The sequence below is a fragment of the Cryptomeria japonica genome, chromosome 6 (genome assembly GCF_030272615.1).
Source record: "Cryptomeria japonica chromosome 6, Sugi_1.0, whole genome shotgun sequence".
NCBI classification, from domain to species: domain Eukaryota; kingdom Viridiplantae; phylum Streptophyta; class Pinopsida; order Cupressales; family Cupressaceae; genus Cryptomeria; species Cryptomeria japonica.
The window spans coordinates 620,903,769-620,917,839 of record NC_081410.1 but is presented as its reverse complement, the minus strand read 5'-3'; the positions used below and the strand labels follow the sequence as shown (position 1 = coordinate 620,917,839).

At 37.0% G+C, this 14,071-nt stretch overlaps 1 protein-coding gene across 1 annotated transcript; it reads left to right on the top strand.

The window, feature by feature from the left end:
- Nucleotides 1-8,793: 8,793 nt before the first annotated feature.
- On the top strand, nt 8,794-10,491 carry LOC131043651 (transcription termination factor MTERF5, chloroplastic). Its single transcript, XM_057976885.2, has 2 exons — nt 8,794-10,125; nt 10,245-10,491. Exon 1 carries the CDS (start codon nt 8,826-8,828, stop codon nt 10,107-10,109), a length of 1,284 nt encoding a protein of 427 aa, XP_057832868.2. The 5' UTR covers nt 8,794-8,825; the 3' UTR covers nt 10,110-10,125; nt 10,245-10,491.
- The last annotated feature ends 3,580 nt before the right edge of the window (nt 10,492-14,071 follow it).

The window sequence follows — 14,071 nt, the reverse complement described above, 5'->3', positions numbered from 1 at the left end:
TACAATATATTCGCCATTTCCCAGATCGCTGATGTGAAAAATTCGCCATTGGTGAATATTCGCCACTACAGTAAACTCTTGGGATGGTGTGGACCACATTTTGTGGGATGGATGGCTGAGTAGTTTATGCTATGGACGTATGAATATGTGTGGATGATTGGCCATACTTAGGGATGCATGACATTTGGATCGGGGGTGGTGGAACTTCCCTTAATATGTTATTACCAAGCTCCAATGACTGACAGTGTGAGGTCTAGGTGCATTCAAGTGGTGTGAGTGGTCCTAGTGGAGGAGTGATCTATGAGGCATCAAAACTTGGCAGTAATTGGGTTCCTCTCATGAGTAGGGATGCCATGACTAAATCACAATTATGAGACCTATGATATAATCCATCATAGCCACATTTCTAGGATGATTGAGGAAGTCTTCTATAGAAGTTGATGCTTCAAGGTGGTAGACCATTTCATCCTTAAGGACTACATGACTGATAGGGTCTATGTACTGGCCTACTCACCTGTAGTGGTTGAACTTGTGTTGGAATGTTATTAAGGGATTATAGTGGTTGTTGTTCCATTTGAATCCTAGTTTGCAAACAAGTTTCGTCAAGCATGCAAAGTTGGATGGATGCTAGCAAAGGTGAAAGAGACTTTATATTCAAGGATCATTTAATTATTTTGATGCTTGATAGGTAGATAAAGATTTATCTGAAACTTGGATGTGATTTGAAAAACCTAGTTGATGTTGAACGATGAATGTGGATGTCACTTTAGATGAGAAAAGTTCTCAAGTGATAAGACATCATTACAAGTTAGACCTTTGGATCAGTTGTTTGGCTCGAATGAAGGATTGACTAACTTAGGATACACTAGGTTCTTGAGAGAGTGCTTAGATGGGTTTTTTTTTTAAGGTGTACATATTTCATGACTCAGTGATATGAAGTTATATGTTAGTGGGGGTTGGTTTAGTGAAGTTTCCAAGGAGTTTCGTGATCCTTGACTTATGAGAGTGGGTTTGCAAAGGAGTTTCAATGGGTGATTACATGAAAGTGTCTATAAATTTGTATGAGGTGATTAGAAAAATCATTCATTCATGTGGGAAGGCTTATAATTTATGTGGCAACCTAGGATTAAGAGGATTCTCTCTTTGGATTTTCTATGGGGAATGTGTTTGCCAAAAGATAGAGCAATCCTACTAAATGACAGTTCAATTCCGCTAAAATATTTTCTAGACAAGTCCGCTAAATGATAGGGTAGATCCACCAAAATACAAGTCAATTTCGCTAAAAAGTGTTGGATGCAAATCCGCCCAAAAATAGGTCAATCACATTGGTGCCTTATCAAATCCGCTAAAATATTTTGGGTGCAAATCCATCAAAAGGTAGATCAATCCCACTAGAATAAGTATGAGTTTGTTGTTTTATGTTTTGATGATGTGGGTATGAGATGGATTGTACAACTTCTGAGGGGTCACCAAACCTGCCAAAAGATAGGGTAGATCTGCTAAATGGTAGAGTAAATCTGCCAAGATTTGATTTGGACTAGTTGGGTCAAATCTACCAAAAGTCAGAGTGGGACGACTATTTTAGGACAAACTAGATCAAGAAAATCCACCAAAATGCATTACCAATCCTTCAAAATAACCAACTAATCCACTAAAACATAGGGCAATTATGCTAGATGGTAAGATTGACAAAGTAAGGTGATCCCACCAAATGATCTGCAAATTTGCCAAATTAATAGTGAATCTAGTAGAATACAGAGCAATTTTTCCAAACTATAGATTAACTAGCTAGATGGATTGATTGACTGTTTTGGCAAAGGATACTAAAAGTAAATAAAATTGAGCAAACAATAGGATAAACACGTAATGTATACAAGCACTGGGATTGACAAAATAAATTTGGATTGCAAAAGCATAGATTATTCAAGTGGGAGTGACAACTCAATGGAGGCCTATAATGCAAGCACTAATACTCCAAGATCTATGCGAGGCACCTCTCTTATAAGAGTCGATAGATAAGGGTCTAGTGGAATAGGGCTCACCTTTCCCCTCTCCTTGGGTGGTTGAAGCGACCAAGTCCAAGGATTCCTATCTCTATTTAAGGAAGTACATTGTCAGTAACTTCAAAATACAATATGCATCCTTTGCACACTGAGCAACGACTGAAAGGTCTTACCTAGGATAGTATGAGCAACCTAGTTGCATCCTCCAAATATTAGGAGGGTATGTGAGGCACAATTGTGAACACCACTCCATCACAAGCATGGGTCAAGAACGTCAATCAAGACATTCAAACTAGCCTTGCACTCCTATCATGGTATCAACCAAGCTTTGTGATTTCACCAAACATAATGAGAGATGGATCAGGCTATAACTTTCACTCTCACTCTCACTCCTTCATATACCCCATCGGTGCACATGGTTGAGGTTATCCTTTTGGGGTGATCAAATCCCCAAACTAGCCTCCTAAAGGGGCAAGATACTAGACATTCCTGACATCCAGGCTCATATAGGCATGTAAGGGTAGAGCATACGTGCAAGCTAGTATCTTCACATGATTACATAACAAGACGGTCTAATGTGTGATTTATGATACCCAGGCTCCCATGAGCATTAGAGGGTAGAGCATACATGAACACACTAACCCCAAACATGACAAATAATTATTAATTAACCCTTTAAGTGAAAATTGAAATGTGCTTAAATTAGTGAGAAATAAGTCTATGATGGCATCTTGCAAACAAATATATTAGTAATTTTGGGTTTGTTTTGGTCATCGACTATCGTAGGCAAGTTGCACAATTGTGTTAGTTGGATCACAAGTGAGACGAATTATCAAATTAGTACCTCAAAACCAAATCAATAGTAGAAGGAAAATTTAAAAAAATTGGCAATGAATCATAATCTTGCTAAAAGATAGCACAAATCCACCATTTTACCTTCAAGTTTGTTGGAACACACATTGAGTTTGTCACAATACTATTCATCGGAATGTAGAGCAGATTCATGATTTTATGTATTGATTTTGCTAGAATATGGACAAATCTGCTAGATTATGATTATTAGGAATTCACTAGTTTAATTTCCGAATCCATCATTATGTAAGTGAATATGTTGGTATTTGTTGAAGTGTGAATTCACTAAATTAATATCAAATCCATTGATATAACTACAAATTCACCAATTTAAGGTGAGGTTGGTTGTGAGGCGAATCCATTGAAAGTTCTTGCGAGTCCGCTAAAACACAAAACAAATTTGTTGGATTACTAAAAATATGGAATTGAGAAGTCACTTGCAAATTTGCCAAAACACAATTGAGTTCGCTGTTTTGTGAACAAATCCATCAATCCATGACTTGGGCATACAAATTTACTAAAAAAAAGTCAAAAATTTAGATTGAACTTGTGATGCGGGTTTCATTCAATGTGTCAAAATGTGTGTAAGGAAATGTGCTTCAAAAAGAATTGATTTAGCAATGAAAATAATTGAAAACATAAATCAAAGTAACAATCAAGATAAGGCAAAAAGATAACTCAAACAAATGAAATAGCCATTGAAGAACCGATATCAAGCTATGAATTTGATCAAAGTTGCAAGTGGAGTGATGGAATGAAAATTGGCTAAGTATTGGGTGAAGGGAGATTGAATGGAGGGCTATGATGCAATGCATGAGATCAGTGGTTGAGGATGGTTTGGTCCTCTACTCTGATGGGAGATTGAGAAGTGTTAACCTAGGAATGCATGTGAGGAGAGTTGGTTGGAGAGAATGTCCACTTGGAGTGTAGATAAGACTTTGCCATTAAGGCAAAGTTTATCTCCATATTCCAAGTACATTGGAGAATGGGATTTAGGTATTAAAAATTCCTAGAAAGGGGACAAAGGGGAAGGACCCTGTGTGGGGTACCTTCCCAAAAGTAGATAGCCTTAAAGTCTAATTGGACAAATGGAGAGGTCATTTATGGCATGATTTGGCCTTTCCCTAATCACATGATTAGGGACGTGCACACCATCAGACAAGGGATTAGGTGGTGACTAGGATTAGGATCATATGCAAGTTGTAAAATATGGAGGATTTGACATTTGGAGAGAGAAAGGGAGGAGGAATTAAAAATTGATTTTAATTCTAATTTAAAGGAAATTAAAAAGGTGAATTTAATTAAATAAACATGGGGATTTATTTAATTAAATAGATGAAGGGTTAAGGGGACATAGGTAAATAGGAAAATTAATTAAACTAATAGCTTAAGGGATTTGGTTAGAGAATAGAAGAATAAATCACTAGTTAACTAAATAATTAGGCATTGTTTAATTAACAAAATTATGGGATTAGACAAATAAAGGGGAGATAAATTGACCAAATGTTAATGGTCAGTTTTGGTTGTCTATAGGCTCAAACCCACTTAAGGTCACAAATGGGGGACCTTATCCCCATTTAATAGAGTTGAGGCTCAAACCTGTGAGCACATTGGATCAACGTTTTGGTTCCCAAAAATGGATGGGTTTACACTGCCATTGGGCAGAGACCAAGCTGATTCCTCCAAATAACTATGGAGAGCCACCTCCAACTATCAATATCCGTCAGGCTTGGACCAACATTAACAAGGACACAAAGTCCTTCTGCACTTTAGGCTCTGCAAAACCAGGGAGGGTGATCCCTTCAGTAAGAACTCCTGCTCTCTACAACGATACTCAATAACTTTCCAAAAACAAAGCAGATTATCTCATGAAAAGATTCAATAGAAAGGGAGAATGCTCAAGGATGGAAAATCCTTCAGTGATCCTCAACCTTAAGCTGGAGTATGAGAAAGGGTGGGACAACTTTTAGAAAATACATAAAACTTAACAAATGATATTCTGATATTCTGATATTCTGATATTATGATATTATGATATTTGTAGAGATTCATAAGTTGAAAGCAAAACAAGACTGATAAACAAAACCGGTTACAAGAATTGATTAATGCCTTACTCCATTGGGAAATTGAAAGACATAAAACATAAACCTGAAAGTGCGACATAAATTGATTTTATAACATAAGATTTGAGATGATACTGCCTTACAATACATCCCATTTGTAACCCTAGCCCAAAACTACTTATCTAAAATCCTTGCATAAGTCCTATCATTCTGCAACTCCATTTAAGCAATTTAATTGACCCCTTGGGCCCAAGCATAAACAAAAAGCTACATGCATCAGAACAATGCACTAAATGAAATAAACCCTTGATTTGTTTCACTTAAAAACTGACAGAATCATGCAATGGAGAGAAAATGGTCGGAATTCTATTTTTCTATATGGTGAAATGCTATCTCTATTACAAGATAAACTTTATGCATAATTCCTTCAAGAACCTGTACAAAATTTGACACTAAAACACTTCTTTATTTGCTCTGTAAAAGATTTTACAACTTGTTTGCTTCACTTTGGCTCACTACTGGAAACAAACTAGGAAAACTTCAAAACACAGGAAAACTGAACTTACGAGATATTTTCAACAAAATTTGAACCCTTCATTTGGCCATGATTTCCCTTTTTATAGAATTAAAGGGAGCAACAAGCTTCCGGCCAGAAGACACATGTTAACATCAGATTCATTCTTTAACGATTAGCCCTAAAAGGCCATATGCAATTCTGTTACAAAAATGTTTACATGTCCATGTGCTGGCACCTGTGAATAATCATTCTTAATTGAAAATTGGTAGGGGCAAAACTGTTTGAGCCATGTCGTTATCGCCCTGACACCTTTGGATGGAGTGTGAGATGTTGCACTTTTGTCCTATTGAGTGTTTCCTTTCTAGGAAAGGAAACAGGGTCCTGGCAAGAAGAAAAGTCGCCTCTAAACTAGAGGAGGAGCTTCAACCTTCATGCCCAAGATCAAAGGCAGTGGGATGGAGAGTTAGAGGGTAAACATAATATGCTGGGGAGGGGTCACAACTTCCATGCAACTGCATGGATGGATTTCTACCACTCCCTACCAGGACATATTCCTTTTTCATTCCTCTGTCGGCTCTCTCTCAGAACCCCCTGCCACCCAATGACAAAGTAGACACAGAGGCTGTGCCATGCATGGCCTTTCTTCATAAGAAAAGGCTTTCACGCCCCCTCTGGCAATCCTCCCCACTTTCACATCCCCTATGGAAATAGACATACTCACACATGAGAGAAAAAATCCATCTAGTATCATAGAGTATATTGCAACTCCAAACATCATTTCCTCTGCAGAAAGAAAAACTACATTTAGAAAATGAAAAGGCTTCACACTCTTCTACCAATTCGATCACCACCTTGTTGTATTTATAGTAGAACAATACTTCATCAAGTAGTGCCTGTTCTTGAAAGATCATCACTCTGGTGTTCTCAATTTACTCTGCCAGCTATGGACACTAGAATTCATGCATATCACATCTATTGTATTCTTCCGTCAAGGTTCATCTGATGCGAGTGATTTTATCCTGATTTTATTCTTCCATGGGTGTACATTCTTCTGCTTTAGGATCTCTGCCAACAGACAAATCTCTGAATTCATCAGAGAACTCGTGATCCATCACACTTGAATTGGAAGCTTATCCAAATCCTTTCACATCTTCGAACTATCATCTTTGATTGTCTAATCAATCCTGAATGGACAAGTTTGAATCCCATTCATTTTGCCTTTCTCGCGCAAGCTACGACTGATGCCTTCAGAATCCCTCCTAATTTCTCATTTGAAACTCAACTGCAGATCTCATCCAGCTTAGAAAATCTATCGATCATTATTTGCCGACTTAGCACTTGACTTTCCATCTGTATCCGTGGACCCACAAAATCATGACTAATTAGCACCACATCATCTTTCAATCAAACTCCATCAACAACCCCACCGTAGGTCTTCTTGGCCAACCCGGGACATGTGGCATCATCTCATGATGTTGCAGTCCATAACCTCCTCGCAACTTCCATCACAGGAACACGAGGGACGTCTGATTTGTTCAATCTTTACCGCTTTGCACAATGCTCGTTAATTTCTCAAGATTTAAAGATCGAGCAACTTTTACCTCAAGACAAAACATCTCCATTCATTTCAAACACGTGCAAATTGATGGGACTGTTAGTAGACCGACCTTTATCGCCCGAGAACTGGTAACACAATGCTTCGACCGGTTATACTACCAACATCACTGGTTTTCGTTGATAACACGTGGCACAATCTCGTGGTGCCGCAGTCTTTAAAATCCTCACTATTTAGGACTTTCGGACTTAGGGAAATCATGGGTGCGAATATCTAAAAGGAAACCGGTCATAATGAAAATTTTTTGCGACTTAGGAAAAATCATTTTTCATAAACCGGTTGATCATCACTTAATGTTTAGAGAAAATGATGGCCTTGCTCATGGAAAGGGTACCCTCGGCCTTAAGTGGGAAAAAGTAACAACAAAACATATCATTGCTAGGGTTTTCTTCACAAAATGTAAGAACTTTGATAAACCCTAAACCCTAGACCTTGGATCGTTCACAAAGGATACAAATAAAACCCGAAAATCAATATTTGAGCTCAAAAATTGAAAATTTCATGCAATCAATTTTCAAAGCTATCACAACGAAGGCACAAGCCTACAATCACAATGGCCCAACATGGGTTTGAACCTTAGTGGTCACAATAACACCACCACAACTTAACCAATATATATATATATATATATATAATTTATTAATGAATATAGCACACCTTATTGCCACATCCACAAGAATGACCTTTAATCTTCTCCCTTAATTTCTATGGAGTGTACCTCACTTCTCCATTATTTATATTAATCTTTAAGGCTATTACATACACTACTTTTCACCAAGCTATTGCTTTTAATTTTTATTATATTTATTTGTTTATAAAATTGTTCACCACTTAAATTTAAATATTAAGTTAATCTAAAATAATAATGCTCCATTTGCTATAACATATTACTATAATAATATCCAATAACTCTAAAATGTTTTTTCACATGAAGAATCATGCTCTAATAATATGTCAAAACACATATAGATTTTAATTATTATATAACTAATTATGTAATATTAAAATACATTTAAGTTTTACGTTTAATATCCTTTTGATGAATCCCTTTAACCTCCTATAGGTACAAGTTCTAGTACTAACTCCTTTTGAGCAACTAAACTAGGAAGCACCAATCGAAGATCAAGAGACACAACTTAGAAACCCACTTATTTAGAAACCACCTCTACACTAGGAATCAACTATGGAAGACCACGAACCACAACTTAGAATTCCATATTAGATGTTCCTTTGAGAATTGAACTAGCATCTTTACAATAAAAACTCAATGCTTTAATCAATTAAGCTCAATCCCTTGAACATATAAATTACATTTCAAATACATAAATAATTTTGTCAAAATATTACAATTTTGAGAGATTGTTCCCATTGTGTGTTTCATTTATGAAACCTACTCTATTTAATTGATATTTATGTGCCAAATATTGATTAGATCTTTTAACAAATATAAGTACCTTTACTTAAAATTACAAGAATGATAGTTAAAAAAAATAAAAAAATGTTATAACAAAGGGAACTTTCATTGAGCTCTAGTTATTCTTCACACAAAATGACACACCTGAAAAATTCAAATTCGTATAACATGACGATTTTTTTAGATTTTAAAGTATTGTAAAAGTGGAATATGAAGATTAGAATGGTAAAAATCCGTAATGTTACACAGATTCGATTTTCATAGGAACTCATTTTTATGTGGAGATTAACTGCGCCCCTTCATTGGGCCCTCTCACCTAATTAAAAAATTTCATTAAAAAACTTTAAGAAGAAAATTTGTAATGACATACTGCAAAAATTTGAGACCTAAAGCCCTTGTTCGTCGAATTAAATCCTTTTCGTCCCTTCTTTTTGAAAGAGCAGAAAGCATGATGAACAAGTTTTTCTGCTACTACCTATTTGCTAGATGTAAATGCTCTTCTATATTTCCATCCCGAACTTCGACAGCCATTATACCAAAATTATTCTCAGCGTTTGCAGACAATGACAACCTCATCAATGGCCGTCTTCAAAATCCCTTTGCACACTTCGCTGCCAGTGAATTCAATCTCTCATCCACCGACATTTCAAAGATGTTTAAAATCGCCCCGTCATTGGAGAGACTTGAAAACCTCGAAAATGTGGAGCAGTTTGTCGACATGCTGAGCAAGCACGGCTGCCAACGCCAGCAGATTGCCAAGATCATGAAGGGAGTCCCTAAACTTCTCACGACAAGTGCAGAAAATGCGGTGGAACGAAAAATTCAATTGCTGATGGATTTCGGCATTAAGCGAGAATATTTGGCCAAAGTATTGACGAGCCGGCCCAGAATCTTGGGCGCCAGCCTGGAGCAGGAACTTGTTCCCAAGTTGATGCTTTTTAAGAATGCATTTCACTCCAGAGATTTACTCATCAAATTTCTAGTGAGAAATCCGTCAATTTTGACATATAACATGGAGAAAACCTTGAAACCCTCGCTTGCTTTTTGGGAAGGATTTGGTTTTCGGGGCAAGGAGCTCGCTAAGTTTATATTGTCAAAGCCGGATGTTCTCCGGTACACTAATTTAACGCCTGCTCAACTTGACCTCATTCACAAGACTGGTATTGAGAAAGCTAGCACAATGTATAAATATGCTTTGATCACTGTTGCCACATACCGCACGGAAACATTGCTGGCGAAAATGCACAATCTTCAACTATGCGGTCTCTCAAGTGAGGAAACCTGGGAATTATTTAGGGTTTTTCCTAAAATCTTTGGCTTGTCCGAAGAAAAGGTTAAGCAAAATCTGGACTTTATAGTTAATGACATGGAGCTCGCTGCAAATTGTGTGCTAAAATATCCACAGCTTTTAATAGCTAACTTGGAAAAGGTTCTGAAGCCTAGATTTCTAGTTTGGCAAAGGATGAAATGCATGAATGTGCTCGGGGATCTTGAGTTCAAGTCGCTTGATTCTGTCATTGTCATGCCCGAGGCAAAGTTTCTCAGCAAGATTGTGAAAGGCCCTCCGATGTTGTATACAATTTATGAAGAGGTTATGGCGGATATCTATCGTGGCACTGGCACGAAGAGCTTATGTAACGTCTAATTACACTTCAGGCAAGGTAAGCACACCGGAGACTTCATCTGTTTGCGTAATCTGCAACTGTCTTAGTTGCATATACCTTGATCTTTTGTAACAACTAAAACTCCCTTCAGATAATGTATCATTGTTTTGCACCAGGAGCTATTCCAGAACATGGAGAGGGCAATCTTGCAATAATATTCAGTAACATGTTTGGTAGTCTTTGGAAAAGTTTGTAATTTTAGGTTTGATGAACGGTATCTAAGGTAAAGGCGAAGATAATATTTAGGTCAATGCCATTCAGGACACCGATTTTATGTATGAGAGACTCCTTGAGGAAGGCTCACAAGGATTTTGTTTTTTCCATTTACCTTATACATTAATTGAATAATTCCCCTTGATATTTTCTCCGAAGCCTTCTTTCTGGAATACACAGGTCTTCACCATTACGTCCGTGTAGGCTTTACAAAACAATTCTTCAACACCTAACAAGTTTTGTACAAAGATAACATATGACGTTTCTAAATTTGAAGTATAATTGGGGATCAGTCAGCCGTTTCTAATAGTTAGAATGGAAATTTGCCTTGGAGAGAGGACAACATAATTCATTGGCAGTCATAAATCATTTAATTAAGCTTTTTTACTGGGTACTGCAGGGCAAAGTTTGAAAACTTGGACTTGGCAGAAACTTGGCAAGGCCAAAAAATGCAACTCGGCAAGTTAAAAAATTGCTTAAATTTCATTAGAAATGCATTTGTTTTTTAGCAAAATTCAACGAGGAGATGCATCTAATGAGTCAATAAATGAGTGCATAAAAGACACAAGCTGAGTTTAGTTATATTAGATTGATTTAAATGCAAATTGGGTACAAAATGGTATCCTCATGTGAAATGTTGATGGTTGATAGTCTGAAACAAAATGAAAATAGTAAATTGTTTTTGCAAAACTAAAATTAAATACTACATTAAAATATTTACATCTTCATCTTCCCAGCTATAGTGAAAACTAAGGGAGGGGTAGAACTAGAGGTTCTAGTCCTAGGAGTCCGTTGTCCACCTAGCTTGACATGAAAGGCTGTGTCTCGACCTCCATCCTAGATGTAGATGTTGGTGGCACTGACAATGACTCCTCCTTATTCTCCTCAATGTCATCCAATGACAATCCCAATCCACCACCCTCCTCCATTGTCTGCTTATCCAAATCATAGATCTCATCCTTGATAAACAATTGAGGTTGCTCTTGCCTTATCCAATCACTCTAAGATTCTCTCATCCCAATAAATTAGATCACTTGATATTTCCTCTACCTTTCTGATGTGCAACCGAAGATTGTATTGCACAAAGACAAGGTCATTGATGTGTTTCTAAGCTAATTTGTTCCCCTTCTTCATGTGGATGGCTTCAAACAAGCTTTAATTGTGTTCACAACTAGATGCACTACAAGGTTGGCATAAGATGTAGAGGGCAAATCTTTGGAATTTGGGGTATTTCCACCCCAATTTGTCCAACAACAATCTAAAAAAAAAATATTGAAGAGTTAGAAAGCCAAGTCAAAACATATTTTATCAAATTATCAATACTAATAGTTGTAAACTTGTAAATTTGAAATTTGTAATTTGTAAGATGCATGTGATAGACTCCAAATATTATACTTGGTGTTTGAGTGGTACTTTCTCTCTTAGCCAACTTTGAAGAGAAAAGCTTACCCTTTGATTCCCTATAATTTTGCAATTCATTGACAACGAGGTCTCTTACCTCAACCTTGGGTGTCATCCTTTGAATGCATGCAGTGAGGTCCTCCATAACCTCTCCACTAGTATCTAAGAAGAAAAAACAAGGGTTGAGGAAGTACCCTGTTGCATGGATGGGTTGGTGGAGTTGATTGTTCCACCTCCTATCAATAATCTCCCATATAGGATCAAATTTGAGGTGGGTCCACCTTGTAATAATTTTTGATAGCCTTCTTGGCCCTATCCATGGCCCCGTAAAGCCACCCCATTGGGGTTTGTTCCCCAAGGGTTTTGACACCTACAATTTAAAAATACAAAAAGATTAAAGTTACAAATTTATAATAAAATACTTAATTAAGAAAAAATAAATATTCAATTTGAATTTAAATTCAATGTTTTGAAGTTACCTTTACAATCTTTGTATGCAACTTTCTTTCCTTTAGGCTTCTTCGAATAAGTTGAGTCTAGCCATGCTTGACTCATACACATTTGTTTCAAAGCCGTCAATGAACAAAGAATACTTTGTAATGTTAAGAAAATCGTTGCAAACCTTGTGACATCTGATTATACCAACTCTCTCCCTTGGGTGTGGTCTCTCATCTAGTGAAGAACCCAAGGGTGATTTTAGATAAATTTTGTGATCCTCCTTGCATTATCTACAATTGGTGTCACCCAATCAAGTTTGCCTATGTCCTTCAAAAAAAGGTCAAAGACGTGCTGCACAAGGTGTCCAAAAAAATGTTTTATGTTTCTCTTGGAGGATTCTCCCAGCTGCCGCATATGCTGTTGCATTATTAGTTATGATTTGCACCACATTTTCAATTCCCACCTTCATTACGATTTGCTCCACAGCCAAATTTTTTGCATTTTTGCAAACGACCAAAAAATTAATGATGGTGCGGTTTTTCCCATCCGTCCACCCATCAGATGGAATAGTGTAGCCTTATTTTTTGCCATTTCTTTCTTTTCTTTTCCACCGTTGCTCTTGTCCTATCAGTTGCATTCACAAGCAACCTGTTGTCACAAGGATTCACACCTAAGTACTAAGCATGATGCTCAGCAATCCCGTGAAACATTGGAACATCTTCGAGCTCGAGGGTTGCTCATAGTGAAGATGAACTTCTAGATTGTGGGCTGGCTCCCCTTTAGATCTCCTAGAACTACTGATTTTGACTGAGAAAGGGATAGAATGAAGCTATATCAACTCACAACTCAGTTATACAAGCTTGCAAATATGTTTCATAAGAAAGGTTTGAGTTTTCTGATGTTTGTTTGAAGGATCACACCGCAACTTACATTCATAAAAGAAATGACAACACATTCAAAGACCTGCACTATTAATGCTCTACTTGAACTAAACATTGGAGGAATAAGATAAAAATAAAGGATTTTTCATATCAAAATCACATTATCTTTATCAAAACGCTTACAACACTTAGACAAGAAGATATTTGAGGAAGAACTCAGCTTCTTTATTGAATATTAGAAATTGTTTGCATTCCAAGACTAAATTGTTTTACCAAATAGCTGAAAATTACTCATAAAATTGTGTTACAAAGCATATCTTTTGCTGCTACAGCAAAGAAAACTCAGAACTATCTTCAAAAGAGGGATGAAGTTGCCTTTATTGAAAAGATGCTCCAAAATTTTTGAATTTGAAATTTTGGCTCCTTTTGACTCCATGCTCCAGCTGTTTGACTTGACTGAAGTGGAAGACTTGAGCGAACTGAAAATGTAGGTGTGCGGGCTGCTTATTCTCCTTGAAATTAGGATGAAGAGAACTTTGGAATTTCAAAATCATCTTGCTGGGGTCGAACAGATTTGAAAATCCCATAAAATAGGGGGCAAAACTGAAGTTTACTTGTTGTTTATGCTCTCAAAGGTTGCCTCAACTGGTACTTGACCCATGTGTGGTTATTAACTGATAGTTGAACTGCTGTAGGAGTCACAAAATCCCTCTTTTCCAGGCTTCCAACTGTTCCTTTAACTGCCTCTTCTTCCGCTGTCAAATATTCAGGTTCCATTCATGATGCATTTCAAAATTTGAAATTCAAAACTCTTCTTGGTTTAATAAGGTCTCTAAACCACTAATTGACATTGGTGGCAATCACTTGCTTTAGTCATTCTCCATGCAACTGAGACATTATCTTCTACATTTGTATTCATTTGCAAGACGCAGTATGGAGGCCCTCTTACTTTCACTGTTCCTACTGCTCTGATTTCAATGACCGTGGTCCACTGCTTTTCAACTTCAAGT